The 27,921-nt window shown below is 42.6% G+C and overlaps 1 protein-coding gene across 1 annotated transcript; it reads left to right on the top strand.

The window, feature by feature from the left end:
* The first annotated feature begins 22,936 nt into the window (after positions 1–22,936).
* On the top strand, positions 22,937–27,643 carry LOC133896724 (GDSL esterase/lipase At4g26790-like). Its single transcript, XM_062337323.1, has 3 exons — positions 22,937–23,410; positions 26,451–26,940; positions 27,274–27,643. Exons 1-3 carry the CDS (start codon positions 23,033–23,035, stop codon positions 27,465–27,467), a joined length of 1,062 nt encoding a protein of 353 aa, XP_062193307.1. The 5' UTR covers positions 22,937–23,032; the 3' UTR covers positions 27,468–27,643.
* Positions 27,644–27,921: the final 278 nt, after the last annotated feature.

Below are 27,921 nucleotides of genomic sequence, written 5' to 3' on the forward strand. Positions count from 1 at the left end.
TTGAAATTTAGAGACATTCAATTTCAATTCTCCACACAAAGAACCATAAAAACCATAAACAAATTCACATGAACCAATTTAATGCAGAGATTATTTTGGGAACAATTTTAGTGCATTTTGGAGTACTTAGTCAACTTAATATATTTAATATATGAATGTATACATATTGGTATATGTACATTCATACACATACCTCCTTGATTTTAGTTAGCTTAATTAATCATAAAAAGTTTTAATTTGGAGAGAAATTTGTAACTAATTAACATGTTTTAACTCAGGATATTACAAATACCTTCTTGTACTAGTCCGGTGGTCCCCTCTACACACTACCATCACAGAGATGGAAAATATAGATGTTGCATTCAATTAGTAGTGGTCTGATGCTATACTTGCCCGGCCTAACAATCTATCATTCGGATGAGTTAGGTAAAAGACCAAAGGCTTGGCCTTGCTTTTTTATAGAAAGCAACAGAGTGTGTTTTGCTAGGGTTACCAGCATACATAAAAAGTTCAAAACACCAACCCGGTAGAAGAGCAGGGGGTGATTTATAGCTAACCTCAATACCAAGTTCATCTAAAAGACAAGTAACCTCTAAGCACTAAAACATCTAAAAGAACCTAAGCGACTCAACACACATCAATTAACCACAAAATCATCCAACCTTAGTAGGGTGACTTGGAGGAATATGAGAGCTATGATGAACATCTACTGCCCCTTGACCTTAAGCATCATCATCTTGACTTTATCACGCATCCTTGTTGTGCTAAGAAGCTTCCACTGCCAAATGAAAGAGATCATGCTGTAAACAATGGCCTGAGGAGAAAAGAAAATTTTATTATGAAAAATGTATTCATTTCTAGTTAACCAGAGGGACCAACACATAGCTCCCATTAAAATGATCACCAAATTATTGTCTCTATTTGGAACAAGAACCATCTCTACGAATTCTCTCAAAGGATTTGGTACATGGCACCACTGAAAAACATGTCTAATTACACACCAGGAAAACTTAGGTAAAGGATATTGAAAGATGATATGATCAGTTGTTTCTTTCATACCACATAGCTTACATCATTCACTCCCTTTCCAATTCTTCTTTATTAACTGATCAACATATGATATTCTATTTTTATATAAAAACTAGAGAAAAATTCTGATCTTTAGAGGAATTTTTAGCATCCCAAATTTCCATCATTCTAAAACCTCTAACACCATGGAAAATAATATGTCTATATAAGGAGGAGGTTGAAAGCATTCCTGTTCTTTCAAAAATCCATCTAACAATGTCTGGACTATTAGTTAGGGACACCATCTCAAGCAGGTTATTCAAAGATTCCCATTCTAATACCTCTTGTGGTCCAAAAGATAGATTGATATCAGCACCCCCGCCCCAAAACTTGGTGAACTGTTGCCTGTTGTTCATAACAGACATTGTATATTTGTTCAAATCTAATCTTCCGAGGACATTGGTCAAGCCAAACATCTAATCAGAACATGATTTTTCCCATCTCCCAACACATACACCAAGCCCAAAACAGTATAGTCCTTGATGGAATGGAGATCTTTCTAGAATTGTGATCTACAAATACTTTTTCTATTATAGAAACCTCCATCACCAAGATATTTGCTTTGAAGTAAATCACAGCAAGGGTCAGATTCACCTCTCTCTAATTTTATAATCCACTTGGATAGCAAGCAAACATTCATCACTCTAATTTTTGTGAAACCTAGACCACCAAACTCCTTTGGTTTAGCCAAAGTCTCCCGGTTGACCATATGGTACTTTTTCTTGTTACCTGGACCATGCCAGTAAAAATTAGACCTTGCAGATTTATTTTCTGGTGGACAACATCAGGTAAAAGATAAAGCCCTATTGTATAAGTAGGTATTGAACTCAAACTGGACTCTATCAAGATTGATTTCCACCAATAGATAAATGAGCACACTGCCATGTACCCATTTTCTTCTTCACTTTGTGACAAACAAACATCAAATCTTTTGTATATAGCTTACAATCACTTATAGGAATCCCCAAGTATTTAATGGGGAGAGACCCCAGATTGCAATTGAACATGTTGGCTACTCTGTTTTGTTCCAATTCAGAAGATCCCAAAACAATCACATCACTCTTTTGGTAATTAATTTTTAAGCCTAACATGCTTTCAAAACAATAGAGGATGAATTTTGAAATAGAGGATGAATTTTGTATATGCAGTGGATTGATCATCTAATTCCAAGAAAATGATAGTGTCATCAGCATACTATAAATTAGTTATTTCACCAGGGATTAAATGTGGAACCAGGCCTTTGATCCACCCTTCTCTCTTTGCATTTGTAAGTAAAGCATCTAAAGCATCTCCAAGTGGTGATAAAGGATCCCCACTATCTAAGCCCCTTGGTTTTAAAAAAAATCCCACGAGAACCATTGATGTTTATCCCCACTTTACCCCCCCTCCATAGCCTGTTTAACCCAACTGATCCATTTCTCAAGGAAATTCTTTCTTCTCAGGATCTCCTCTAAAAAACCATTGAAATTTACCATAAACTTTTTCAAAGTCTAGTTTAAGAATCACACCAGTTTGTTTCTACACTCTAAGTTCATATAGAATTCATGTAAAATCACAAGTCCATCTAAAATGTGTCTCCCAGGTATAAAAGTTGTTTGAGTTTTGGTGATCAACTTGTTAGCAAAAGGAGTCAATCTAATTGTCATAGCTTTGGTGAACAGTTTATAATCCACACCCAACAAACAAATTAGTCAAAAGTGCTTGATATTATTTGCTTCCTTGAGTTTTGGAATAGGAGTAATTAAACCATAGTTAAGTCTGCTCAAGTTGAGCTCATCTCTGTGAAAGAGCTCAAACATTTCTAGAAAGAGATATCTCAAACTTTCCAAGAATTCTTTATAGAAAGAGACATAGAAGCCATCAGGGTCAGGAACAATATTTGTTTTCATCTCCTTCAAAGCTTTACTAATTTCCTCACTTGTAAAAGGTTGTATGAGAGAAGCTGCTTCCTCATCTGTCAATGATCTAGATTCACTCCAAATATCCTCACTTAAAGTTAGGCCACCCCTCTCTTCACTACCAAATAAGCTCTTGTAATAATTTTCTATATGATCCTTCAGCTCATGTGGCTCTATGATTTCTCTACCAGCATCCTCTAGAGACAAAATTGTACATTTTCTCTTTCTGCCATTAGCTACCCCCATGAAAGTACCCAGTATTAGCATCTCCTTTGAGACACCACTTCTCTCCACATCTTTCTTGCCCTAGGATTTCTTCATACCGATATATCTTCTCTAACTCTTCCTCTAGGTGATATCACTCATTCCATTCATCTGACCTGAAATCCTCTGAATCAGCTTTCACATCAAAATCTTTGATCTGCCTGAGCAGCTCATCTTTTTGTTTCCTCAATTGACTTCTTAAGTTGGCACCCCGACCTTTACAAAATTTCCTCAAAGTGTTTTTCATCAACTTCCAACAATCTTGGACATTTAGTTCACCTCTATCTGGAATCTTCTGTATAAGTTGTTCCTTAAAGCCTTCCTGTGTCAACCATGCACTCTCAAACCTAAAAAAGTGATGTTTTGTGAGGAACCGTCCAAATAGTATTCTAATTAATCATCAGGAGGATCATTATTCATAATCACAACCTCGACGATTAACCAGAATACCATTCCGGTAGTCCCGGCACGTGTTTTGTGCCCAGGATCGGAACACATGCCTTCCAACTCAAATATCACAACACAGTTTAATAGAGAGCAAATAATTAAACTGGATTACCATTGTTAAACAAGCAACTGCTTCCACAATTTACAACAAAATAGGAACAACAACAACTACTACGCAGCGGAAGAAAAACCTATACAACAAAAGAGTATGGAGCCGTATGCCCTTAGGCTCCATACCAAAAGCGCCGGAGTTCGGAGTAGAAGGTGCTACTCCTGCCTGCCACCCTGATCGGCAGGCACAAAGTAGCCGAACACGGCCCCATCTTCGCCGACCTGCGAACCTGAAAGCAACTTAAGGGCAGCACCCTTAGTACGAAGGTACTAGCAAGTCTTACACAGTATGAGTATATATATTCTCGACTCCAAGGATCATGCATTTAAAGCTGTAGCAAGGATTAAGACATGTTTAAGTTCATTAAGCGGTAAGCAACCTAGACTCTAGGTGTAAGCAACTGACTTAACCAACCACCGACTCAAACCCTGCCAACCAACTGATCAAAACAGATATATAACAACAAGTGTATAAAAGCAAACCATTCCCACCAAACCACCAACCACATACCGACCAAACCACCCCAATCCAACCACGCCACAACCCACATCGAAACTCTACGACCAAAATATGGTCGCTCGGTGGAGATAAGCGATAGCGATGCTCATGACCGAGAGCGCGGCAGCTCGAACTGATTATACACCCTGCAGGGGATACTCCTGGACCCACACGACACAGGGACCATACGGCTTGTGCCACCCGCTAAGATGCGCACAAGGGGGTACCCGTGACAACCTTTCCCAACCAGGCCCAACCATGTGGATCAACCATAGCTCGGCGAGGCGGTATTAGAACTACTCCCCGAGCAAACTAATACCGCTAAAAGCCCGGACTCAAACCGGACTCACACCGTCTATGACGAGGCCCACATGACCACGTCTGCGAAGGTAATCAGCTCGCCTACCATTATATCAGCATGTGGTGAGTAAGGTATGTGCTAAAGCCGACTACACCGATGATCGGTGCTTAACCGGTGCAAGCGGTCTACGGTGTCCGGGTTCCCTCCCCGAACTGCCTGAGGACTCCTCGTGAGCAGATGACACCCCTAACACCGCCCACACCTCGTCTCAACTCACCACTCACCAAACCGACTCATCATCAACCCAACCATAAGTGCGAACAAATAATAAGTCCTAGGCTCGCGACAACGGTGGACGCCGCCGTCGACTTCTACCGGAAAGCCTAAGTACCACTAAGCATAGCGAACTAAAATTAGACCTCGATGACACCACTAGGCTCCTAGGAACAACACATGACACGTGACCGAAATGGGATAATGCATCGGCATAGGTTCTACCCAACTCAGTACCCGACACATGCAATGTATACATAAGCGTAGATAACATATTAAAATTTCAAGTAGACACGGTGCAATATGAACGATGCTTGCCTTGCTGCCCTGAAAGGTGGGACGCCTCACGATCGCCCACGGCCTCCGGGATCGACGGATCGGCGTTCACTACAGAGAGCAACGCGTGCAATGTAATGAGCATGTATGAAATGCGATCATGTAAGAAAAATATGCTCCACAATACATGACAACATTATTCCAAGATCGTACTGTCCAAACCAGAATTTTCCAAGTGGTCTCAAAAGTTTGGAGTTCCTACGAATTAACTACGAATTTTACAAGCTATCAGCTATCAGGAAAGCCTAATAAACCGTGCTCGGGGTGCCCGGGATGAACAGTACTCACGGGTACCCGGGGTGAACAGTACCCGGAGGTGCTCGGGGTGAACAGTACCCGGGGGTCCTCGGGATCGACCGTGCTCGGGTGCTCGGGGTGAACAGTACAGGGGTGCTCGGGTGCTCGGGTGAACAGTACCCGGGGGGTCGTCGGGTGAACAGTACCCGGGGTGCTCGGGAGTGCTCGGGTGAACTGTACTCGTGCTCGGTGAACAGTACCAGGGGTCGTCGGGTGAATAGTACCCGGGGGTCGTCGGGAGTGCTCGGGGTGACCGCGCTCGTGCTCGGGTGAACACTACCAGGGGTGCTCGGGTGCTCGGGTGAACAGTACCGGGGTCGTCGGGTGAACAGTACCCGGGGTGCTCGCGGTGACTGAGCTCGTGCTCGGATGAACAGTACCCGGGGGTCGTCGGGTGAACAGTACCCGGGGTGCTCGGGAGTGCTCGCGGTGAACAGTACCCCCGGGGTCGTCGGTGAACAGTGTCAGGGGTGCTCGGTGAACAGCCTGGGGTGCTCGGGTGAACAGTACTCGGCGCTACAGTAAAATCAGCCTCGCGCAGCTCCAGAACAGCAGCCATTACGAAGGGAAAAACTGAGCTAAACTAACCTGGGAGTCTCTCTAAATCAAAAGTAAAAATGCCTAGAAGGGTGTACAGGGTCTAGACTTTGCTCAACCGCCTAGCAACATGATTCCTAACTCAAATCCACATAAATCCTCATTTGTTCCCAGACTGCAGAACTTTAAGAACTTTGCAACCCTAGTTCCAGATTCAAGATCTATCCAACCAAAAATGAGCATACTTGCCATGGGAGCCTAGCAGACTCACCTAAGGTCCTTTGCTGAGGTTGGTGACCGCCAGTTGAAGGAGGAAACGACGGAAAATGGCTTGGAGAAGAGAGGAAAAACTGCTGCTTCCTTGCTTCTCCCAAAGAACACCAAACAAGTTCAGAACCAGCTCGAATTCCTTCGGGGAAACTGAAAATGAATTGGATGGACGAGTAGTCCTTGAGCTGGTGGTCTCGTGAGTACCACATACGTACCTTGATCTTGCTCCCAGAGGTAGGGATCCAAAGGGGAAAAAGGGAGCCTAAGAGAGAGAGTGAGAGAGACAGCCAACTCCAACTTGCTTCCTCAAAAAGCCTTATGTGGTGGAGTGGGTGAGGAGTACGTATGGGCAAGTTTGAGGGGAGAGAGAGCTGTTGCCCACTTATAGAGAGATATTTTCCACCCAAGTGGGCCCCACTTACCTAGAGGAAAGTTCAGACTTGCTTCCAGCTCCTTTATTTCTCTTAGTTTTTCCTTCTCCCACCTCATTGACTCAAAGTGAAGTGCTCCAGTGACCCAAACTGGAACATGAAGCTGAAATTGCATGTTTTAGGATTAAAACACACAATTATGGATTTCGGGACGTGACAAACCTCCCCCCCTAAAAAGAATCTCGTCCCGAGATTCAGTACGAGTCGTGGAGAGAATGATGAGCACACTCATGTGAGAGATTCCAAATATGCCATATTACGACATCTTTCACAAGTCCTCAAAGAACTCAGGATACTCAGAGCGGAGCTTATCTTCCCGCTCCCATGTCGCTTCGGCTTCTGTATGGTGGCTCCATTGGACTTTCAGGAATTTGGTAGAATGGCGTCGTGTCTTGCGCTCGGCTTCATCCAAGATACAAATTGGTCGCTCACAATATGTCAAATCCGGTTGCAACTCTTGGGGTGCAATATCAACGACTTCCGTCGGGACTCGGAGACACTTCTTCAATTGTGACACATGGAACACATTGTGTACGGCGGAGAGAGATGGAGGCAAATCCAACTGGTACGCGACCTCCCCACGCCGAGCAAGAATCTGAAATGGGCCAACATACCGAGGCGCCAATTTGCCTCGGACTTGAAATCGACGAACGCCTTTGAGAGGTGAGACCTTCAGGTACACGTGATCCCCCACCTCAAATGTGAGCTCTCGGCGACGTCGATCCGCATAGCTCTTCTGCCTAGACTGGGCCGTGAGAATACTCCTGCGGATATTCTGGACATGGTCTTCTGCCTCCTTGACCAAATCCGGACCCAGAAAAGCCCGCTCACCGGATTCAGACCAATTCAGCGGCGTACGGCACCTCCGACCATAAAGGGCCTCGAATGGCGCCATCCCAATACTAGCCTGGAAACTGTTGTTATACGAAAATTCCGCGAACGGCAGGCATATGTCCCACTTCTTCCCATAAGTGAGCACACAAGCACGGAGCATATCTTCGAGAATCTGATTTACCCTCTCCGTCTGACCATCCGTCTGCGGGTGATACGCCGTGCTGTGGAACAATTCGGTTTCCATAGCCTCCTGGAAACTTCTCCAGAAATGAGAAGTAAACTGTGTACCCCGATCAGAAACGATCTTCTTCGGCACTCCATGGAGACAAACAATTCTAGTGAGGTACAACTCCGCATACTGCTTAGCAGAAAAAGTGGTCCTGACAGGAAGGAAATGCGCGGATTTTGTCAACCGGTCCACGATGACCCAAATAGAGTCATACCCACTCGAAGTCTTCGGTAAGCCAGTAATGAAATCCATCCCAACTTCTTCCCACTTCCAAGATGGAATGGGCAAAGGCTGGAGTGTGCCGGCAGGCTTGATGTGTTCAGCCTTCACCCTTCGGCAGACGTCGCACTCAGACACATACCTAGCAATCTCCCGCTTCATGCGAGTCCACCAGAAACGGGGTTTCAAATCCTGATACATCTTTGTACTGCCAGGGTGAATGGATAGCAACGAATCATGAGCCTCATCAAGGATCTTCTTCCTCAGCGCCTCGACCCTCGGAACCACTAAACGGTCCCCAAACCAGATAACGCCTTGATCATCCTCAGTAAAGCACAAGGCCTGCCCGATCTTCCTCTTCTCTCGAATTCGGGCCATACCCTTATCATCCCTCTGTGCAGCCTTAATCTCATCAATGAGCGTGGACTTGATTTCGAGATTGGCAATAAAACCGTCCGGCACCATATCAAGCCCAAGACGCCGGAAATCGTCGCATAACGTGGAATCCATCGGCGAGGCTACAAGACAGTGACAATGAGCCCTTCGACTCAAAGCGTCGGCGACCACATTCGCCTTGCCAGGATGGTAGTGAACCTCCAGTTCGTAGTCTTTGATCAACTCAAGCCACCTGCGCTGCCTCATGTTTAAATCTGACTGCGTGAAGATGTACTTCAGGCTCTTGTGATCCGTGTAGATACGGCACAAGTTGCCCATCAAGTAGTGGCGCCACATCTTCAGAGCGTGCACGACAGCTGCAAGTTCAAGATCATGTGTCGGATAGTTCTCCTCGTGACGCTTCAGCTGTCGGGATGCATATGCAATGACTCGGTCCTCCTGCATCAAAACACAGCCGAGACCGATGCCGGACGCGTCGCAATACACATCAAATCCTCTGGTCACATCAGGCTGAGCAAGCACTGGAGCGGTCGTGAGCAGCTCCTTCAATGTCTGGAAGGCAGACTCACAGGCATCTGACCACTCAAACACGCTGCCTTGCTTCAACAACTGAGTCATCGGCTTCGCAACCTTGGAGAAGTTCTCGATGAACCGACGGTAATAGCCTGCAAGTCCAAGAAAACTCCGGATCTCACTGACATTCTGGGGCTGAACCCAGTCGAGCACATCCTGCACCTTGCTCGGGTCAACTGCCACTCCGTTCTCTGATAGAACATGTCCCAGAAAAGCCACCTCCCTGAGCCAGAACTCACACTTGCTGAACTTGGCATACAGCTGATGCTCCCGGAGCCTGCCTAGAACAATACGGAGGTGCCCAATGTGCTCTTGTTCAGTCTTGGAGTATATCAGAATGTCGTCGATGAAAACAATGACAAACTTGTCCAACTCCTCCATGAATACCGAGTTCATGAGGTACATAAAGAAAGCCGGTGCATTAGTCAAGCCAAACGACATAACGGTGAACTCATACAAGCCGTATCGAGTAGAGAACGCTGTCTTTGGAATATCCTCTGGTCGGACCTTGATCTGGTGATAGCCCAGCCTCAAGTCAATCTTCGAGAAGACTCGGGCTCCAGTCAACTGATCAAACAAGATGTCAATCCTAGGAAGCGGATACACATTCTTCACAGTGACTGCATTCAGCGGACGGTAATCAACACACATCCGGAGAGTGTCGTCCTTCTTCTTCACGAATAGAGCCGAGCATCCCCAAGGTGAGGAACTAGGACGAATGAAACCCTTCGCCAGCAGCTCCTGGATCTGCTTCTTCAGCTCAACTAGCTCAACTGGCGACATCTTGTACATCTTCTTCGAAACCGGGGCCGCACCGGGCACGAGATCAATAGAGAACTCCACTGCCCTACCAGGCGGCATTCCAGGTAACTCATCCGGAAAGACATCCGGAAATTCCCACACCACAGGAATGGTCTCCATAATCCTGGTGGGGACAGCCTTTACGGCGAACAGGCAGGATTTGACATCCTCTAGCTTTAAGTGGACCCGAGTACCTGACAGACCATTGAGGGTGACGGTCCGCTGAGCACAGTCCAACACAGCCTTGTTCTTGGAGAGCCAATTCATTCCCAAAATAACATCAATTCCCTTCGAGTTCATCACTAACAGATTGACAAAGAAGGGAACTCCGTTGACAATTACCGCCGCTTTATTCACACACTGGTTGATTAAAACTTTGGCCCCTGGGGCGTCTAAAAGGGGAAACGTCAAATTCCGACTCAGCATAATGCATTCGCCGGATATATTGTTAGAATCCCGTAATACATGTATAAATATGAATGCATGCATGAATGCCATGAAATGATGCATGCTCGAACCTAGCTACCGCTTCTTTCTCAAAATAAGAACCGCACCTGCAAGCATCAAAATCACAGGCAGTTTATAACATCCAGAACGTACCCTTCGCGCTAGAAAGAGTAAGAGCGCGAACGGCCCTTGTACCACATGCCGTACAAGCGACAATCCATACGTCGACAACGACGTATTCACTTCCCGTAGACCCTACGGGACATCTCGTGTAAACGCCACACGAGTAGACGACCATGTCTCCCATCGCATGGTGGATGTTCATACGCTATTGCTAGCGTATTCACTTCCCGTACGGATCACCGTACGGAACATGCCGGGCCCCTGCCTCGCATCCGGCTGAGCCCTCGGTGATTAACCGCCACCGAGCGTCGTGCCTTACCTTCCGACGATGCAAAGCCGAAGATGCAATGCTCAACATGAATCAATGCAGGGTCGAAAGCAAAACAATGTGGTATAAGACATATAAACGTCACTCATAATACGCATTTTAACTTAGGGGCATAAACGATAGCAGTTTAATACATATTAGACATGAAGAGGCATAAACATAAATCATGGGTTATTTAGGTGAATTTTTGCGACTTACTAAACAACGCACTAATTATGTTTAGGCTACTAAATTAAACCAGGCTCTGATACCAAGCTGTGAGGAACCGTCCAAATAGTATTCTAATTAATCATCAGGAGGATCATTATTCATAATCACAACCTCGACGATTAACCAGAATACCATTCCGGTAGTCCCGGCACGTGTTTTGTGCCCAGGATCGGAACACATGCCTTCCAACTCAAATATCACAACACAGTTTAATAGAGAGCAAATAATTAAACTGGATTACCATTGTTAAACAAGCAACTGCTTCCACAATTTACAACAAAATAGGAACAACAACAACTACTACGCAGCGGAAGAAAAACCTATACAACAAAAGAGTATGGAGCCGTATGCCCTTAGGCTCCATACCAAAAGCGCCGGAGTTCGGAGTAGAAGGTGCTACTCCTGCCTGCCACCCTGATCGGCAGGCACAAAGTAGCCGAACACGGCCCCATCTTCGCCGACCTGCGAACCTGAAAGCAACTTAAGGGCAGCACCCTTAGTACGAAGGTACTAGCAAGTCTTACACAGTATGAGTATATATATTCTCGACTCCAAGGATCATGCATTTAAAGCTGTAGCAAGGATTAAGACATGTTTAAGTTCATTAAGCGGTAAGCAACCTAGACTCTAGGTGTAAGCAACTGACTTAACCAACCACCGACTCAAACCCTGCCAACCAACTGATCAAAACAGATATATAACAACAAGTGTATAAAAGCAAACCATTCCCACCAAACCACCAACCACATACCGACCAAACCACCCCAATCCAACCACGCCACAACCCACATCGAAACTCTACGACCAAAATATGGTCGCTCGGTGGAGATAAGCGATAGCGATGCTCATGACCGAGAGCGCGGCAGCTCGAACTGATTATACACCCTGCAGGGGATACTCCTGGACCCACACGACACAGGGACCATACGGCTTGTGCCACCCGCTAAGATGCGCACAAGGGGGTACCCGTGACAACCTTTCCCAACCAGGCCCAACCATGTGGATCAACCATAGCTCGGCGAGGCGGTATTAGAACTACTCCCCGAGCAAACTAATACCGCTAAAAGCCCGGACTCAAACCGGACTCACACCGTCTATGACGAGGCCCACATGACCACGTCTGCGAAGGTAATCAGCTCGCCTACCATTATATCAGCATGTGGTGAGTAAGGTATGTGCTAAAGCCGACTACACCGATGATCGGTGCTTAACCGGTGCAAGCGGTCTACGGTGTCCGGGTTCCCTCCCCGAACTGCCTGAGGACTCCTCGTGAGCAGATGACACCCCTAACACCGCCCACACCTCGTCTCAACTCACCACTCACCAAACCGACTCATCATCAACCCAACCATAAGTGCGAACAAATAATAAGTCCTAGGCTCGCGACAACGGTGGACGCCGCCGTCGACTTCTACCGGAAAGCCTAAGTACCACTAAGCATAGCGAACTAAAATTAGACCTCGATGACACCACTAGGCTCCTAGGAACAACACATGACACGTGACCGAAATGGGATAATGCATCGGCATAGGTTCTACCCAACTCAGTACCCGACACATGCAATGTATACATAAGCGTAGATAACATATTAAAATTTCAAGTAGACACGGTGCAATATGAACGATGCTTGCCTTGCTGCCCTGAAAGGTGGGACGCCTCACGATCGCCCACGGCCTCCGGGATCGACGGATCGGCGTTCACTACAGAGAGCAACGCGTGCAATGTAATGAGCATGTATGAAATGCGATCATGTAAGAAAAATATGCTCCACAATACATGACAACATTATTCCAAGATCGTACTGTCCAAACCAGAATTTTCCAAGTGGTCTCAAAAGTTTGGAGTTCCTACGAATTAACTACGAATTTTACAAGCTATCAGCTATCAGGAAAGCCTAATAAACCGTGCTCGGGGTGCCCGGGATGAACAGTACTCACGGGTACCCGGGGTGAACAGTACCCGGAGGTGCTCGGGGTGAACAGTACCCGGGGGTCCTCGGGATCGACCGTGCTCGGGTGCTCGGGGTGAACAGTACAGGGGTGCTCGGGTGCTCGGGTGAACAGTACCCGGGGGGTCGTCGGGTGAACAGTACCCGGGGTGCTCGGGAGTGCTCGGGTGAACTGTACTCGTGCTCGGTGAACAGTACCAGGGGTCGTCGGGTGAATAGTACCCGGGGGTCGTCGGGAGTGCTCGGGGTGACCGCGCTCGTGCTCGGGTGAACACTACCAGGGGTGCTCGGGTGCTCGGGTGAACAGTACCGGGGTCGTCGGGTGAACAGTACCCGGGGTGCTCGCGGTGACTGAGCTCGTGCTCGGATGAACAGTACCCGGGGGGTCGTCGGGTGAACAGTACCCGGGGTGCTCGGGAGTGCTCGCGGTGAACAGTACCCCCCGGGGTCGTCGGTGAACAGTATCAGGGGTGCTCGGTGAACAGCCTGGGGTGCTCGGGTGAACAGTACTCGGCGCTACAGTAAAATCAGCCTCGCGCAGCTCCAGAACAGCAGCCATTACGAAGGGAAAAACTGAGCTAAACTAACCTGGGAGTCTCTCTAAATCAAAAGTAAAAATGCCTAGAAGGGTGTACAGGGTCTAGACTTTGCTCAACCGCCTAGCAACATGATTCCTAACTCAAATCCACATAAATCCTCATTTGTTCCCAGACTGCAGAACTTTAAGAACTTTGCAACCCTAGTTCCAGATTCAAGATCTATCCAACCAAAAATGAGCATACTTGCCATGGGAGCCTAGCAGACTCACCTAAGGTCCTTTGCTGAGGTTGGTGACCGCCAGTTGAAGGAGGAAACGACGGAAAATGGCTTGGAGAAGAGAGGAAAAACTGCTGCTTCCTTGCTTCTCCCAAAGAACACCAAACAAGTTCAGAACCAGCTCGAATTCCTTCGGGGAAACTGAAAATGAATTGGATGGACGAGTAGTCCTTGAGCTGGTGGTCTCGTGAGTACCACATACGTACCTTGATCTTGCTCCCAGAGGTAGGGATCCAAAGGGGAAAAAGGGAGCCTAAGAGAGAGAGTGAGAGAGACAGCCAACTCCAACTTGCTTCCTCAAAAAGCCTTATGTGGTGGAGTGGGTGAGGAGTACGTATGGGCAAGTTTGAGGGGAGAGAGAGCTGTTGCCCACTTATAGAGAGATATTTTCCACCCAAGTGGGCCCCACTTACCTAGAGGAAAGTTCAGACTTGCTTCCAGCTCCTTTATTTCTCTTAGTTTTTCCTTCTCCCACCTCATTGACTCAAAGTGAAGTGCTCCAGTGACCCAAACTGGAACATGAAGCTGAAATTGCATGTTTTAGGATTAAAACACACAATTATGGATTTCGGGACGTGACATGTTTGTCCAACTTGTCTCCCCTCGAATCCACCAAAATATGGCTATGATATGATCCCACTCTAGTCAAAGCATTGTAGGTAGCTAAAGGGTATAGCTGGTCTCATCCATCTATAGTAAGAACTCTGTCAAGGTTACATCTAATAGAATTACTTTGTTTATTAGTCTAGGTAAATCTGCTCCCCCTCTATGCATTTCTCTAAGAGCAACATCATCTATAAAAAGCTATTAAATATGTCCATCCAAGTAAAGGTTATATTGTCCGAGGATTTCTCATGAGTATATCTAATGAAATTGAAATCTCCACCCAGCAACAAAGGATGTCCAATATTGATTATTTTTCTACACAGTTCCTATGAAAAGGAAGACTTCCATTCATATTGAATAGGACCATACACATTAACAACTTCCCATTTAGATTTATTTCTTCTACTATATATAGTGATACTAGAGAAAAATTCTTCACAATTCATTGCCAAAGCATCCAAACCACCCCGTCTAACACTAACTAGAGAGTCCCTCCAGAGTGACCCTTAGCTGCAGTCCAATTCTAAGAGAAATGATGATCATTAACTAACTCTTGAAGCTCTCTAATAGTGAAGTACGCTTTAATGGTTTCTTGAAGATAAATAATATCCACTATATTTGAAAAGATCAAAATTTTAAGCTGTTTTTTCCTACCCTTGTCCTCCAAACCTCTAATATTCCAAGAAAGCATTATCATGATTTACCCTTTTTCCTCACCTCACCTTCTTTTTGCGTATAGTTTTTCTATTCTTCATTACTCTATATGATTCTGAGTCACGAGAGAAGGTTCATCTAAACCTTCTTCCTGATGGAGTTCAGACCCATTTGTCATGACATCTAACACAGCTTCACCCTTTATGACAGCTGAGTCATCAACATTTAACATTTTTTTTTGAATCTTCTAATCGAGCTACTTTCTCTGCTTGTAAAGTGGATATGATATTTATAATCTCATCTTCTTTGGATCCAACATTTATTTTGCAAGAATTAGCTAGCTAAAAGAAGATGATCAAGAATTAAAAATAGAAAAAGACATATATATATATTAGTTGAGATGTCATTCTTCTGTTTCTTGATGCTCTCGCCTTTGAACGAATGAGTAGGTAAGGTGTGGTACACAGATATCATAGCTCGGTGCATACAATAGGTGGTTGCAAGTGTCCGTCAATACAAAACCATCCTAATTAATGTGATTGCTCGAGTGTTTGAGTGTTTAAGCCATTAAGATCTGCACCTCTATAAATAAATATGAACCATGGTCTAGACCGTATAATTTTTTTAACTTCATCACTACAACTTAAAAGCAATTTATATTTGTTATATCAAAATAATACCATTATATATTTGTAACTAAAAGCACTTCTTTTTACTTGTCCTCTTGAACATCGACATGCTCTCCTGTACACACATTTGGCTGACTTGTTGTATAAGTGACAACTGACTGGAGTATTATCACATATGGCTCCAACGGTACGTAATAACCAATGCGCGGCCATATATAACTGGTGTTGAGTTGTTAAAGGTTTAAAGATTGTTGCAGTCAATACATCCACCTCCCCGCCAGCTCTCTTGGTCATGTCCACCCCGGCAGATATTTTTAAAGCAGACCTGGCGGCAATGTACTCTCACACATATGGTTGTCAGCGTGCATCTAGTTTCAGTCTATCTATATTACACATGTATTCTTGCAGTTCAAAAATAGTAAATATATTTCTTTTATTTATAATTTAAAATAATTTCACATTACAGTTATACATGATATATTTTGTCTGAAACCTTAATTAAATTCAATTTGAAAAACCGAATTAAAAAAATACGCATACTATTTCTAAACTAATGGAGTATCAAATTAGAGCTAAATTGGATTGTTGTTCCTAGCTAGTCATTACACTTGCGCAGAAATGTCGTTCACCTAGCTTGGTCCACTAAATTAGCTAGCTAGATAGATGCAGTTCTTAATTAAATTTGAGCTAGCTGGATATAAAACATATTCTCGATCGCTTTAAGCTAGCTAGATCTAAACCACCTTGAATATAACGGATATAAACTACGAAGCTAGAACCAATTACCAATGCAAGCTAGATCTCATTAAACTACTAAACAAGGACCATGTACTAACTTTAGATGACCAAGAAGAGATGGATCTACAAGCACCATTCCAAATATGTGGTGTCCTTTTACCAAATCACATCAACATCACTGCCTCACATGTAGCTCTGTCAGGACGACTGGGCTATTTATAACGTAATAAATATTAGTGGGTTCATGATATATATAAACCGTATGTGATAAATACTTACCGCAGACGGTTTTGTTTCAACCAATTGTTGATGTGTCCAATGTGGTTGGTAAATAAAAACCATCTATGTCAACACAGGTGATTTTTATTCTAAACCGTTGTTCTAGATGGTTCTTATTCTAGTTAGAAACATAGATTGTCACTCGAGTAGAACTACTTCAACACAGCCAGTTTGAAGAGAATTGTATATGATGAGGTTCCAGTGTGCGCTCTGCGGTAGTAGTAGGACGAACCTGCCAAATCTTTTGCCATGTCGGTAGACTAGGATAATTCGAATTTAGTGCCAGTCTATGTTGAGCGTAAACGACTGATGGGAAGTCGTGAGGGGAAACTTTTTTCTTAACAGTTTTGAGCATCACGTAATATGTTGCAAGTTGCAATGGATAGTGCCGGGACTTTATAAAAAAACTAACATTTTATGCTAGTTTAAATAACTCCCATATGAAATTTACTCTATAAGAAAGAACAATAACTTAAATAATTGCAAACTATATATTTGTAAATCGAGATACTCCTTCCGTTTCGCAATATTTATCTATGTCCTCGAGAGTATCTGTCTCAAATTATTTGTCTATTACGGTAACCAATGATGCTTTATAGTCTATTTTCCTGTTATGTTTTTAAGTGTATGTATGTATTTACTTCAACGCGAATAAGTTACTTGCTCTCAATTTTATATTAATTAAGGATAGTATGATTATTTTATTGTATTTTTTTACTTAATTTTAAATTTTTTTATTTGTACGTAATGATAAATATGAATAAATATTATGAAATGAAGTACCTATATTACTAGGCAGATGCTACGAGAATCCAACAACATCTAAATCTAGCCTTATTGGTACGAGGATCCACTAGACGAATTGGTAGATAAAGCAAATTATTGACGGAAATGCCATGAAACCCAACCTAGCTTAGCAGCTAGCTGGTCTTTTCGATGTGTCACAACATTTCCGTGGACAATAAATGCACCTATTGAATTAAATTTAGTAAAGCGCCTCAAAATCAGATGAAAGAAGGCAGAGGCTCAGCCCTTGCTCTCAGGAGCGTTGCCATGCTATTCAGGTCAAATGCGTACAGTTGATTAGCCACGCCTGTACGGAGAAAAGAAAAAAATACTTCTCCATTCTTGATTCATACCTGCAATACTTCCTGGCTATTCTGCGCAGAACAAATCTCGGCTGGTATTGGCTAGTCGATCGAGCCATGTTTCCTTCCTCGCACGTCTCTCAATTGAGCCAGCCTCTCTCTCGCGTACCCTGACTTCTTCAACGCGCACTCGATCGAGTCTGCTTTCAATCCGTCCTGCACGTCACCGCCCTTTATAGCCGAGTTACAGCATGGTTATAATATGATAATACTTTAGTTAAGGATATGTACCATAGAGTGAATACTAATTACAATATAGTAGATATATTCGTTGCATATACACATTTTGCAGTACGCTACGTGTACCTACAGGATATATATATCTACGTAGCATACATGTGAAATACGCATAGCCAACCAGGCTCTAACATCCACGCCAACCTCACGGACTGAGCATGTTCCACCTGCACTCTAAGCGTGCTACCACCCACCAACCCCGTAGGCCTACTGAGACTAAGTATGGATTGCAACCAGTTGTAACTTTATATACAGAGGAGTTATACCTGTAAGAATAGGATTATTACAACTACATGTTGTAACTATAGGCATAAAGCACAGTCCTACCCACCGACCCTGTGGACCCACTAGATTATCGAGCATGTTCCCACCTTATGAGCAGCAATTACAATAAATTACAACTACAGACATAGAGTGGTTACAAGTATCTGCATAGCAAGATTGTTACTCGCCAGACTGACTGATTGTAACTAATTGCGGTTATTTGTTTTCAAATCGTGAATAATTATGGTACGGATTATTTTAGATATTTCATTTTTTATTTAAAACGTGGTTGCCCTGGACGTTGAATATCATTTTTTCCATAGCTATATTACTGTTAAAACATAATGTGGGCCCACATGCTAGGGTTCTATTACTTTTTTTAGAACCACTCTGCATGATCCCCGCGTATTCCCTTCCCCCCTAGTGTTTGTTTAGATTCAATTCAAAATCCCCCACTCTTCACCACCATGGTGATCGCTTCCACCCCACCACGACCGCTCTGTCGCCATCGTATCATGCCTCCGTTCTTTGAAATCTGCCACAACCAATGCCATGCGGCCACACACGAAGCTCTCCTGCGCTTGTAGACGTTGCTCACGAGGTTCTAGGGATCCCGCACTAGGATTCATCGATGGGGGTAGTGACGGGAGCAGTGGTTCTCTTCTTCAAGCTCATCGCCATTGCCATTCATCGATAGGGGGTCCCTGTTGCCACCATCCACCCTTTTGCACGCTCGGGATTCAGCTTGTAGTGACACCCATCGGGATTTCAGAGCAGCAGGGCGCAACGGTGTGGAGCAGCGGTTTGCGAGTGCCTTGCCTCTACCCCGAGCATTCCTCCATCACCATTCTTCACTGAGCTGAACGAACAACACCCCCTCTTCATCAGGAGCTCGATCTCGAAGGTATGATGTGATTTGCCCCCGCCGCGTGTACCGGATTCGATTTTCGCAATCTAGGGTTTCTCGGTTGGTTGCTAGTATCAGTTATTGAGTAATGGTACTTGAGAATGTTATTTGTCACAAGTAGATGATTCAGGTTAGGTTTTGTGGATTTTGGTTGACTAGCTTAATTTGTGATAAAATTCAGATGAATTGGTTGTTTTGGAGGTTCGTGATTTGGGCATGAAAACAAAATCAGCAGTTTGTTCTGTTGAATTCGTAACGGCATCTGTAGTTAGATTGTGATTTTTTTAAATAAATTCTAAATCATGTGTAAGCTACAACTAATTGCAAGTTGTTTTGAATCAATTACGTTTGATAGCAATTGTGAGCATATGGTTGCCTAGTGTTGTAACTAGTAGTACCTGATTGCATCATGGTTTTTGTTATGTATAGCATCATTTTTATTAGTGGCAATAATGTGTGATTATTTAGATATATTTTGCTTTTGTCAATTTGATTTTAGTATGTTTAATACGTCATATTGACTGAGGTATTTTTCATTTAATGCTTATCCTCATATTTTTTGGAGATCTTTACGTCACAATGAGAAGAAAATGTGTATTACCTGAAAAGATAAAGAAGATTAGACTTGTGGGCGAAAGCACTCAAGATCAGCTCGAGATTTAGTTAGACACTTTTCAAAATGTGTCAGATGCAGGTGTAGGTGCAGGTGCACCTCCAACAGGAGCATCAATAGGTGCAGCTGGATTATCTGCTAGGGCTTCAGTAGTGGGTACTGTGTTGCGGTCTTCCCCTCGCATATGGGCATTGTGTAATATTGATGCTACCAAGGCCAACAAGGGTCAAGCTAAGAAAGTTGTAAGCAAGATTCGGTCGATTCCCATAGTTCGTTGTGATGATGATGACAATGTTGACGATGATGATGAGTTTGTGTTGCCAAAGAGGCATCACACTGCTGGTACCAGCTATCGTACTCTGGAGGCTACACATACAAATGCTGATGAGGTGAAGTATTTTTTTTATGTTCTGCATTCGTTGCCATTCCTTTATTGGCTAGCTCTTTTCTCTTGCAACTTATATACTATTCATGTTATAACTGATATTCTTGCAACTTATATATTATTCATGTTCTAACTGATATGTGTTTGTGGTAGCAACTGATATGTTGTATGATCTATTGTAATTGGATTGTAGTGCCAGGTGCAATTCATTTGTGTTAAGGTATTGATAATCAAACTTAGCAAAGCAGGTCTTTACATTTGGTGCCTGCGCATTTGGACAGAAAATAATCAAGAATAGTAATCAGTCATTGTTCATAGTAGCAATTGCCTTGCATACAAATAGTAACCGACTAGCATCTTTACCTGAGAGTAATGTGTCTCCCCCGCTTCTATATGATCCACATGTTGAAGTGGCTCCAACATTTTTTCAGCAAACATATGTAGTGAGGTTACATTGTTTACAAACCTATCTTTTAGCACTCTGTTAGTGCTTTCACTTCTTTGTGTAGTTGTCATTCTCCTGTAATATGTCTTTTTGAAGTAGGTAGCGGTACACACAGCCCTCTTATGTCACAGGGCCTTGATTGCTAGGTTCTCCCTTATGCCGTATGTGTCCACCATTTCATTCTAGGACTTTTCAAATCTTGTTGGCGAGAGTGGCTAGTTAATCAATGCTTCCAACTTCTCTTTTTGCCCTTTATGCTTAGCATATAGCTTGTCAAGTTTCCACTGCCAAGTCCTTGTTATGTGCCACCTATAGTATTTATGGTATGTCTTCTCGAAAACTTAAGGTATTGCAAGCTCCATTGCTGAGTCTTCATTTTCCATGTCATGGATTAGAGTCATATGAGAAATATTTTTGAAAAACATACGAGCTGATAGCAATCACCATAGTTTTTTATGAGGAACTCACCTGTAAAAATTACATGGGGCTCGTGTCCCTTCATGTAGCCTTGAATGTTTTGAAGAGCTACACAAATGACTCTTATGAGTCATCCCACACTAGTGCCTGCCCAAACACGACATTTTGTAGTTGATGTTTTGAGCCAATGAATATTTCTAATGGCATTCTGTTCTTGTTAGTTTTGTGTGTGGTGTCGAAGGTGATAATATCTCCGAAATCCTTGCAATTAGCCCTCTGGCTGGCGTGGCTCCAAAATATATTCATTATCACGTTAGTTTCCTCTTCAACTTGCACATCCCAATAGAAGTATTCATTCTGAAGTTTACACCAGTTGAAGAACTCAATTAGCTTTGGTACGTCATCCATCGTCTCCTTCTCGGCAAACTCAACTTTGTTGAAAGTAGTAGTAACCGCACAAGTATTAGAATTGAAACCTGCTTATATAATGCAATAGTAATTGTTGACAAGATTTTTTTAGAGTATTCATCATGTACCTGTTTTTAACGTCTCTCTCAGCAAATGGCCAATTTTACCTCCCTTCATGGAGCTCTGACATTACATTCATCGTATTCTGACACGACACACCATCGTGAGACATGATATTGATAAGAATGAGGATCCCTTTGTCTCTTTGCTTGTGTGAATGCATGTAACACACTATGCATGGTGATGGAAATAGTTGGTGGTTATGTTCCAAAACAACATGGTCGAAATACTAGTATTTCTCCTTCTTATTCAGCTTCACCTTCACCTCAGCTTTGCAACTGGTCATTCATTTCTTTTCACTATAAACCTTGTCTTCCCCATCATTTGAATCCCCGAAACCCTATTTGTTGCAGACATATCATACTACCTCAGCACATTTCCTGTATCTCCAGACATTGAAACCCGCGAGCTATGTGTAATCACAATAGAAAGTATATGCTTCTTCTGGATCATAAAAAGTTATGCCCTCTTGCGGTACAAATACATCCAAAATCATTGGGTCCTGTAGATTCAGAGACACATAAAAAATATCATTGATCAATTGTAATCGGCAATATTGCAACTGTATTGTTTAGCATGTTGTAATTAGATTGTCTAATATGTTGTAATATTAGTGTTCAACATGTTGTAACTAGAGTCTGTCTACGATGTTGTAACTAGTCCTTACTCAAAAATACATGTTGTAACTAGATAACTAGAGTGTCTATCATGTTATAATTAGAGTGTATACTATGTTATAACTAGAGTATTCACCATATTGTAACTGTAATGTTCACTATGTTGTAACTAGAGTGTCTATTATATTGTAATTAGTACTCACTCAACAGTGCATATAGTAACTAGAGTGTCTATCATGTTGTAACTATATTGTTGAGCATGGTGTAACTCGACTATTTCTGAATCACAACTACAAACCAAGTTGTAACTGCAGTATAGTATAAAGCACAATTTGGTGACTTACATGAACGTAACTACTTTCGACTGGAGGTGTCTCCATGGCGATTGGAGATATCGCAACTGGCGGTGTCATGAGACATTAGTGGTGCAAGGGATCCTGCTCTGCTGCACATGGCACTGATGTGATCGCCATGGATATAATTGTAGCAGCACTAGGATCCGCAGCCGGTGTTGTGGTTGTAGTTGCAATCGAAGATGCTTGGGGTACGGATGACCTTGTTGGTGTTGATTCTATGAAATTCGGCACAGTCGACGGCATTGAGGTCGAGAATAGGATGCGAATTTGAGGTCGGGGGGCAGATTGAAGGCGGACTCAGTTGGGCACACATTGAAGCGGTTGGGGATGCGCGGGAGGGAGAAAGGCTTAGTCAGGGGCACAGGGTATGTGGGGAAGGAAGAATGGCTCGGTCGGCTAGCCAGTGCGTGCGCAAAGGTCTGTTCTGCGCAGAATATACTCGTTGTATCGGTATATATATATACGTGCACCTAAGTCCTAGCATCGATCAGATCATTTGTTAGAGTCGTCGTATCTACTCCAATTTGCATTTAATTTGGAGCTTCCAGTGAAGATGTTCTCACAAAGCCTGCGCTACTGGCTGCTGCTTCTCATCATGCGTATCTTGCTCTCATCCAGCACGCCCACCGCCGGCAAGGTGCCGGCGATAATCGTGTTCGGGGACTCCACAGTCGACACAGGCAACAACAACTACATCCCGACCGTCGCCAAGGGCAACTTCCCGCCGTACGGGCGCGACTTCGATGGCGGCGTCGCCACCGGCAGATTCTCCAATGGCCGCCTTGTCACAGACTTCCTTTCCGAGGCGTTCGGACTGCCGTCGTCTGTGCCGGCCTACCTAGACACCAGCTACACAATCGACCAGCTCGCCACAGGTGTGAGCTTTGCCTCCGGAGGCACGGGGCTGGATGATTTGACAGCTAAAATCCCAGTAAGTCACTTTTAATCTCTTACTAGGCCATGAGTAATTTGTTTGACAATATCGCACCGTATGCTTCGTGGGACGGGTAATTGAATTTGCATGTCATGATTTTGAATGGGGTGATTTAGTGGCTCCTTACCAGTATCCTATCCGATCCTTCAACCAAAACCAATAAATTGGTTCTAGAGTTGGATCAGGACTGAATGGCCAATTCATGATCTTGTTTCTAGACCAAGCACTCTACATCTGTACTGAAATTAGGCTATAAATGAAACAATAGGTGGTACCTGAGTGACGAAAAATAATTTATGTACGTTTTCGGGAAGATTCGCTACTTTATTAGGTTCAGGGTTCAGGCCAATATATAAATCCAAGTGTTCTGAACATAGCATATCTTAGTCAACCTTTTTACTGAAACAAGCGCATCAGTATCTATGGTGTGCTATGCATAGGAGAGAGAAATTATATGAGATCTGATTTTACAGTAAGATCTCCTATGTATAACTCGCATTTTTGTTTTTTCTTATTTATACTGCATTAACCTATTGGATTAGAAAGGAACGGTATGAGAGAGGATGTTTTTAATCTTTCTATGAAAAGTCTCAGAATTTTTTTCCGCATAGGTGGGTAAGCTGCACAAAACGGACTTTGGACATAGGGTTTATAGGTCGAATCAGATAATTACATTGGTTCTAATTTGGGTATCTGCCCTACAATGGTGTGCTGCTGAGGACATTAGTAGTAGTGGTTCGTACATGTCGTGCAGTGTTTCGGTGTTGTTGGGTTAGTCCTACCAAGAGAGTTTAGATATACCGCGGCGAATATATATACCATGCACTCCATATATACATAGCAACTGAAGGTTAATTCTTTTACACCAAGATATAGTCGAAAGTATAAGTGATGGGGCGTGCATATGTGATCCCGTTCCGAGGGTGGGCTCGGCAATGCGGATCTTAGGCATCGCATGATGGTTTTAATAAACTCTTCAATTATATCTTTGTAATCAATTTTTTTCCATATATAATCTATTTTGTATCGCTTTCCCAAACAGTTAATTATCCGTTGTATGTCCTGTGTCAGTTGTTTGACAATAACGTGCTATTATTGTACAATATTTATCGGAGGTTACTGCTACATTGAATTTTGTGAGGTAGGCAATTAGTATGCTAACATTCTTTTCATATGGGTTTACATGTCCTGAATTAAGTAACTATTAAAAAGACAAGTCACATGTCCATTTCAGAGACCGCCTCTTTTAGAAAGCCCTGTACAATAGTTGGTGAACTGGTTTTAAGTAGACGTTAACAAATTTATAACACAATCATTTACAAATATATTCTTTCTGTTCTTTTTTTATTTGAGGTCTTTGACTTTTAATCGTCTACAATATGTGACTTTGACTACTATATATTATAAATTCATATCAATAAATAATAAAAAATTATACTTTTTAAAAGCTTTTTCATAGAAAAATCTAGTCATATAATTTTCATATCATCAATCTTGATAGTATTTAACATAATGGTCAAAGTTTATAAAGGTTGATGGCACGGATTTTAGGACATCAAATAAAAAAGAACAAGTGAGTTGTTGTTTTTTTATGGAAAACTTGTATTAAAGAATGACTAAAAGGTCAAAAATAGAAACTGTACAAAGAGAAAGAGGTTAGAGGACTTACAAAGAGGGTGGACGGGAGCAGAAATAAAAAGCAAGGAGCTAAACAATTAAAGCAAATTACAAGTTCAAAGACATAAGGGCTACCTACACAATATTTAAATTCTTTATTTTGATTTATGTTATAGAATGAGAGTTTGGAATATTAAAATGTTAGCTCTGACTCTAGATGTAATCACTGAGGACTGCATTCCCGGTAAATCCATACAACAAAGGAATGATTTTAGTACAGTATAGAGTGGAATTCACACAGGAGGGAGAGCTAAGGGTAAATTAATCTTGTTTCTTACTAAAAGTTAAATTATTACTCACGTGATTCTGTAGAAAAGAGCAACGATACATTTATATTAGTATTTAGTATAATTAAATGCAGTGACACTTATAAAATTTTGACATCCAATATTGATGAGGATTTAATAATTAAAGATTTACTAAAAATATGGTATATACTGCAGATAGATCTGACTAATAAAGGAGGGGAGGGTTGCATCAAAAGGAGATAAGAAGGGAAAAAGTTTGAAATAGAAGCAAGGTAGGAAGTTAGAAGCCAGACAAGCAATATGAATCAAGTCTAGTTGAATATAAGTAGAAACGACCTATTAGGATCAATAACAGATTTGAGCTATAATTAGATTCATGTGACAATAGCTTCAGAGTTTAGAAGATGAAAAAATTCACCTAAATCCTTAGGATTAGATCTAGATACACCCCATTATAATTGTCTTCTAGTGAAGAGAGATTTGAACCTGTATAAAATCTCATATTATCATCTTTGATACGTATAGTTGATGATCAGATATGTCTATTTTTAATAAATATTTGCATAGCCGATTTTATCAGTCATGACAAATATCTTTTCAATCATTTGGACTAAAATAGTTAAAACTAATATGTGTAGATTTATCTTTGGTAATTACTTTCATAATTTTCTAAATATATTAAAATAGAAGTTAGCTCAAAATTGTATATTTGAGACTTTGTTGATATTCAAAATGACAAATATTTATGATTGGAGGTAATATATGCTTATTTGCAAAGAATGACAATACAAATTAACAACCTCTGTAAACTTATTCTGATAACTTATACAATAATATCTACTGAGCTGCATGCATAAGCTAGTTGACCATAAAAACCTAAGCTTATAAGTCAACATGGAATAATTTATTTTTATTTAATTGAACCAGTTACAAGTCAAACTCAAAACCTTCAACTCTGATACTATATTAAGATGCATGTATCAGTCAGTTGCCTTAAAGCCTAAGCTAGTTAGAAAAGATGGAAAATTCATTTATACTTGGAGAACATCTTATTAACCAAATTTATTCAGTGATTGACTTTCTGGTTTTAATCATGTCTCAATTAATTTCAGTCAGTTATACCCTTGAACCAGCAGTTGGAGTACTTCGCGGAGTATAAGGAAAAGCTGAAGCTTGCCAAGGGCGAGTCATTGGCAAACGAGATCATCGCCGAGGCCCTATACATCTTCAGCATTGGCACCAACGACTTCATCGTTAACTACCTCGTCCTTCCTCTCCGCCCCGCCCATTACACCGCGCCGGAGTACGTCACCTACCTCGTCGGCCTTGCTGACGAAGCCGTTCGCCATGCCTATGACCTTGGGGCGCGCAAGATGGAGCTCACCGGCCTTGCGCCATTTGGGTGCATACCTTCTGCGAGAACGCTGAACCACGACGAGCCAGGCGAGTGCAACGAGGAGTACAACCAGTTGGCTATGAGGTTCAACGCCGAGCTGAAGGAGGCCGTGAGGAAGCTCAACGATGACCTCGCCAGCGCACAGGTGGTGTACGCAGAGACGTACAGCGTGGTGGCCGCTATTGTTGCCAACCCGTCCGACTATGGTAAGCGATCCATCTTGACGTACGCCACTACTGATGCATACATAAGATACTTTTAGCATACATTAGATCTTGTCGAATTAAGTCTCATGAAGAAATGTTCTTGTGCAATTTGTAATTTAATTAATTAGTTGGTACACACTGTTCATTCACCTGTTAAGAATATGATATATACTATGCTTATAAAAGGTGCAGATCTTTAGAGAATAAAATCACTTGGCAACTCCCATGACATAATGAGAGAAAACAGTTGTAGGATAACAAGTGCACAACTGCATCAATGATTTGAGCACAGTCTGCCAGATTTTCACATTGTTTGTCCTTTACGATGACCAGGGTTTGAGAACGTAGCGCAAGGTTGCTGTGGCACAGGACTCATCGAGACGTCCGTCCTTTGCGGCATGGACCAAGCATTGACGTGTCAAGATGCTAATAAATATGTGTTCTTTGATTCAGTCCATCCATCCGAGGCGACGTACAGGATACTAGCTGATGAAATTCTGAACAATGCACTGCGAATATTCCTATAACATTTTGTAGAAGACAATATTTTTTTAACATACATTAATTGCACGCCGGGGGTGCAAATAAATCCAAGTGTTAAAGTGCAGCACTATTCTTACAGAGGGCCATTAACTTCTGTAAAAACAATATCGTGAGCTATCCTCTTGATACAGGGGAAATTGATTATATATATGTGATGAAGTTGATGAGCCTTTGACTGTATCTTGGTGTAACTGATTGAAATGTTTTGACTATGAAACGTATGATCTGAAATGGTTTGATCTGTGGCAGTCTCAATAGTGAAGTTTTCCTTACTGACGGAAACATGTAGCATGCAAGGGGTAGCCTCTGTGATATCATCCATAAGATATCTCAGGTTATCGGCCTTCGTGGACCCGACACTGCTCTGGAAGGCTAGGTTGGTTGGTTGCTCTATCATCAATAATGCTGCCCTTTTCTTCTCCTTTTCATTCCATATTT

Source organism: Phragmites australis, chromosome 17 (genome assembly GCF_958298935.1).
Source record: "Phragmites australis chromosome 17, lpPhrAust1.1, whole genome shotgun sequence".
In the NCBI taxonomy this organism is placed as follows: domain Eukaryota; kingdom Viridiplantae; phylum Streptophyta; class Magnoliopsida; order Poales; family Poaceae; genus Phragmites; species Phragmites australis.

What these genes read in the sequence shown, in the direction of transcription:
- LOC133896724 (XM_062337323.1), top strand. Translation starts at nt 23,033, where the DNA reads ATGTTCTCACAAAGCCTGCGCTACTGGCTGCTGCTTCTCATCATGCGT. An exon ending in ATTTGACAGCTAAAATCCCA is followed by an intron (nt 23,411 to 26,450) that starts GTAAGTCACTTT and finishes AATTAATTTCAG; the next exon opens with TCAGTTATACCCTTGAACCA. An exon ending in TGCCAACCCGTCCGACTATG is followed by an intron (nt 26,941 to 27,273) that starts GTAAGCGATCCA and finishes TACGATGACCAG; the next exon opens with GGTTTGAGAACGTAGCGCAA.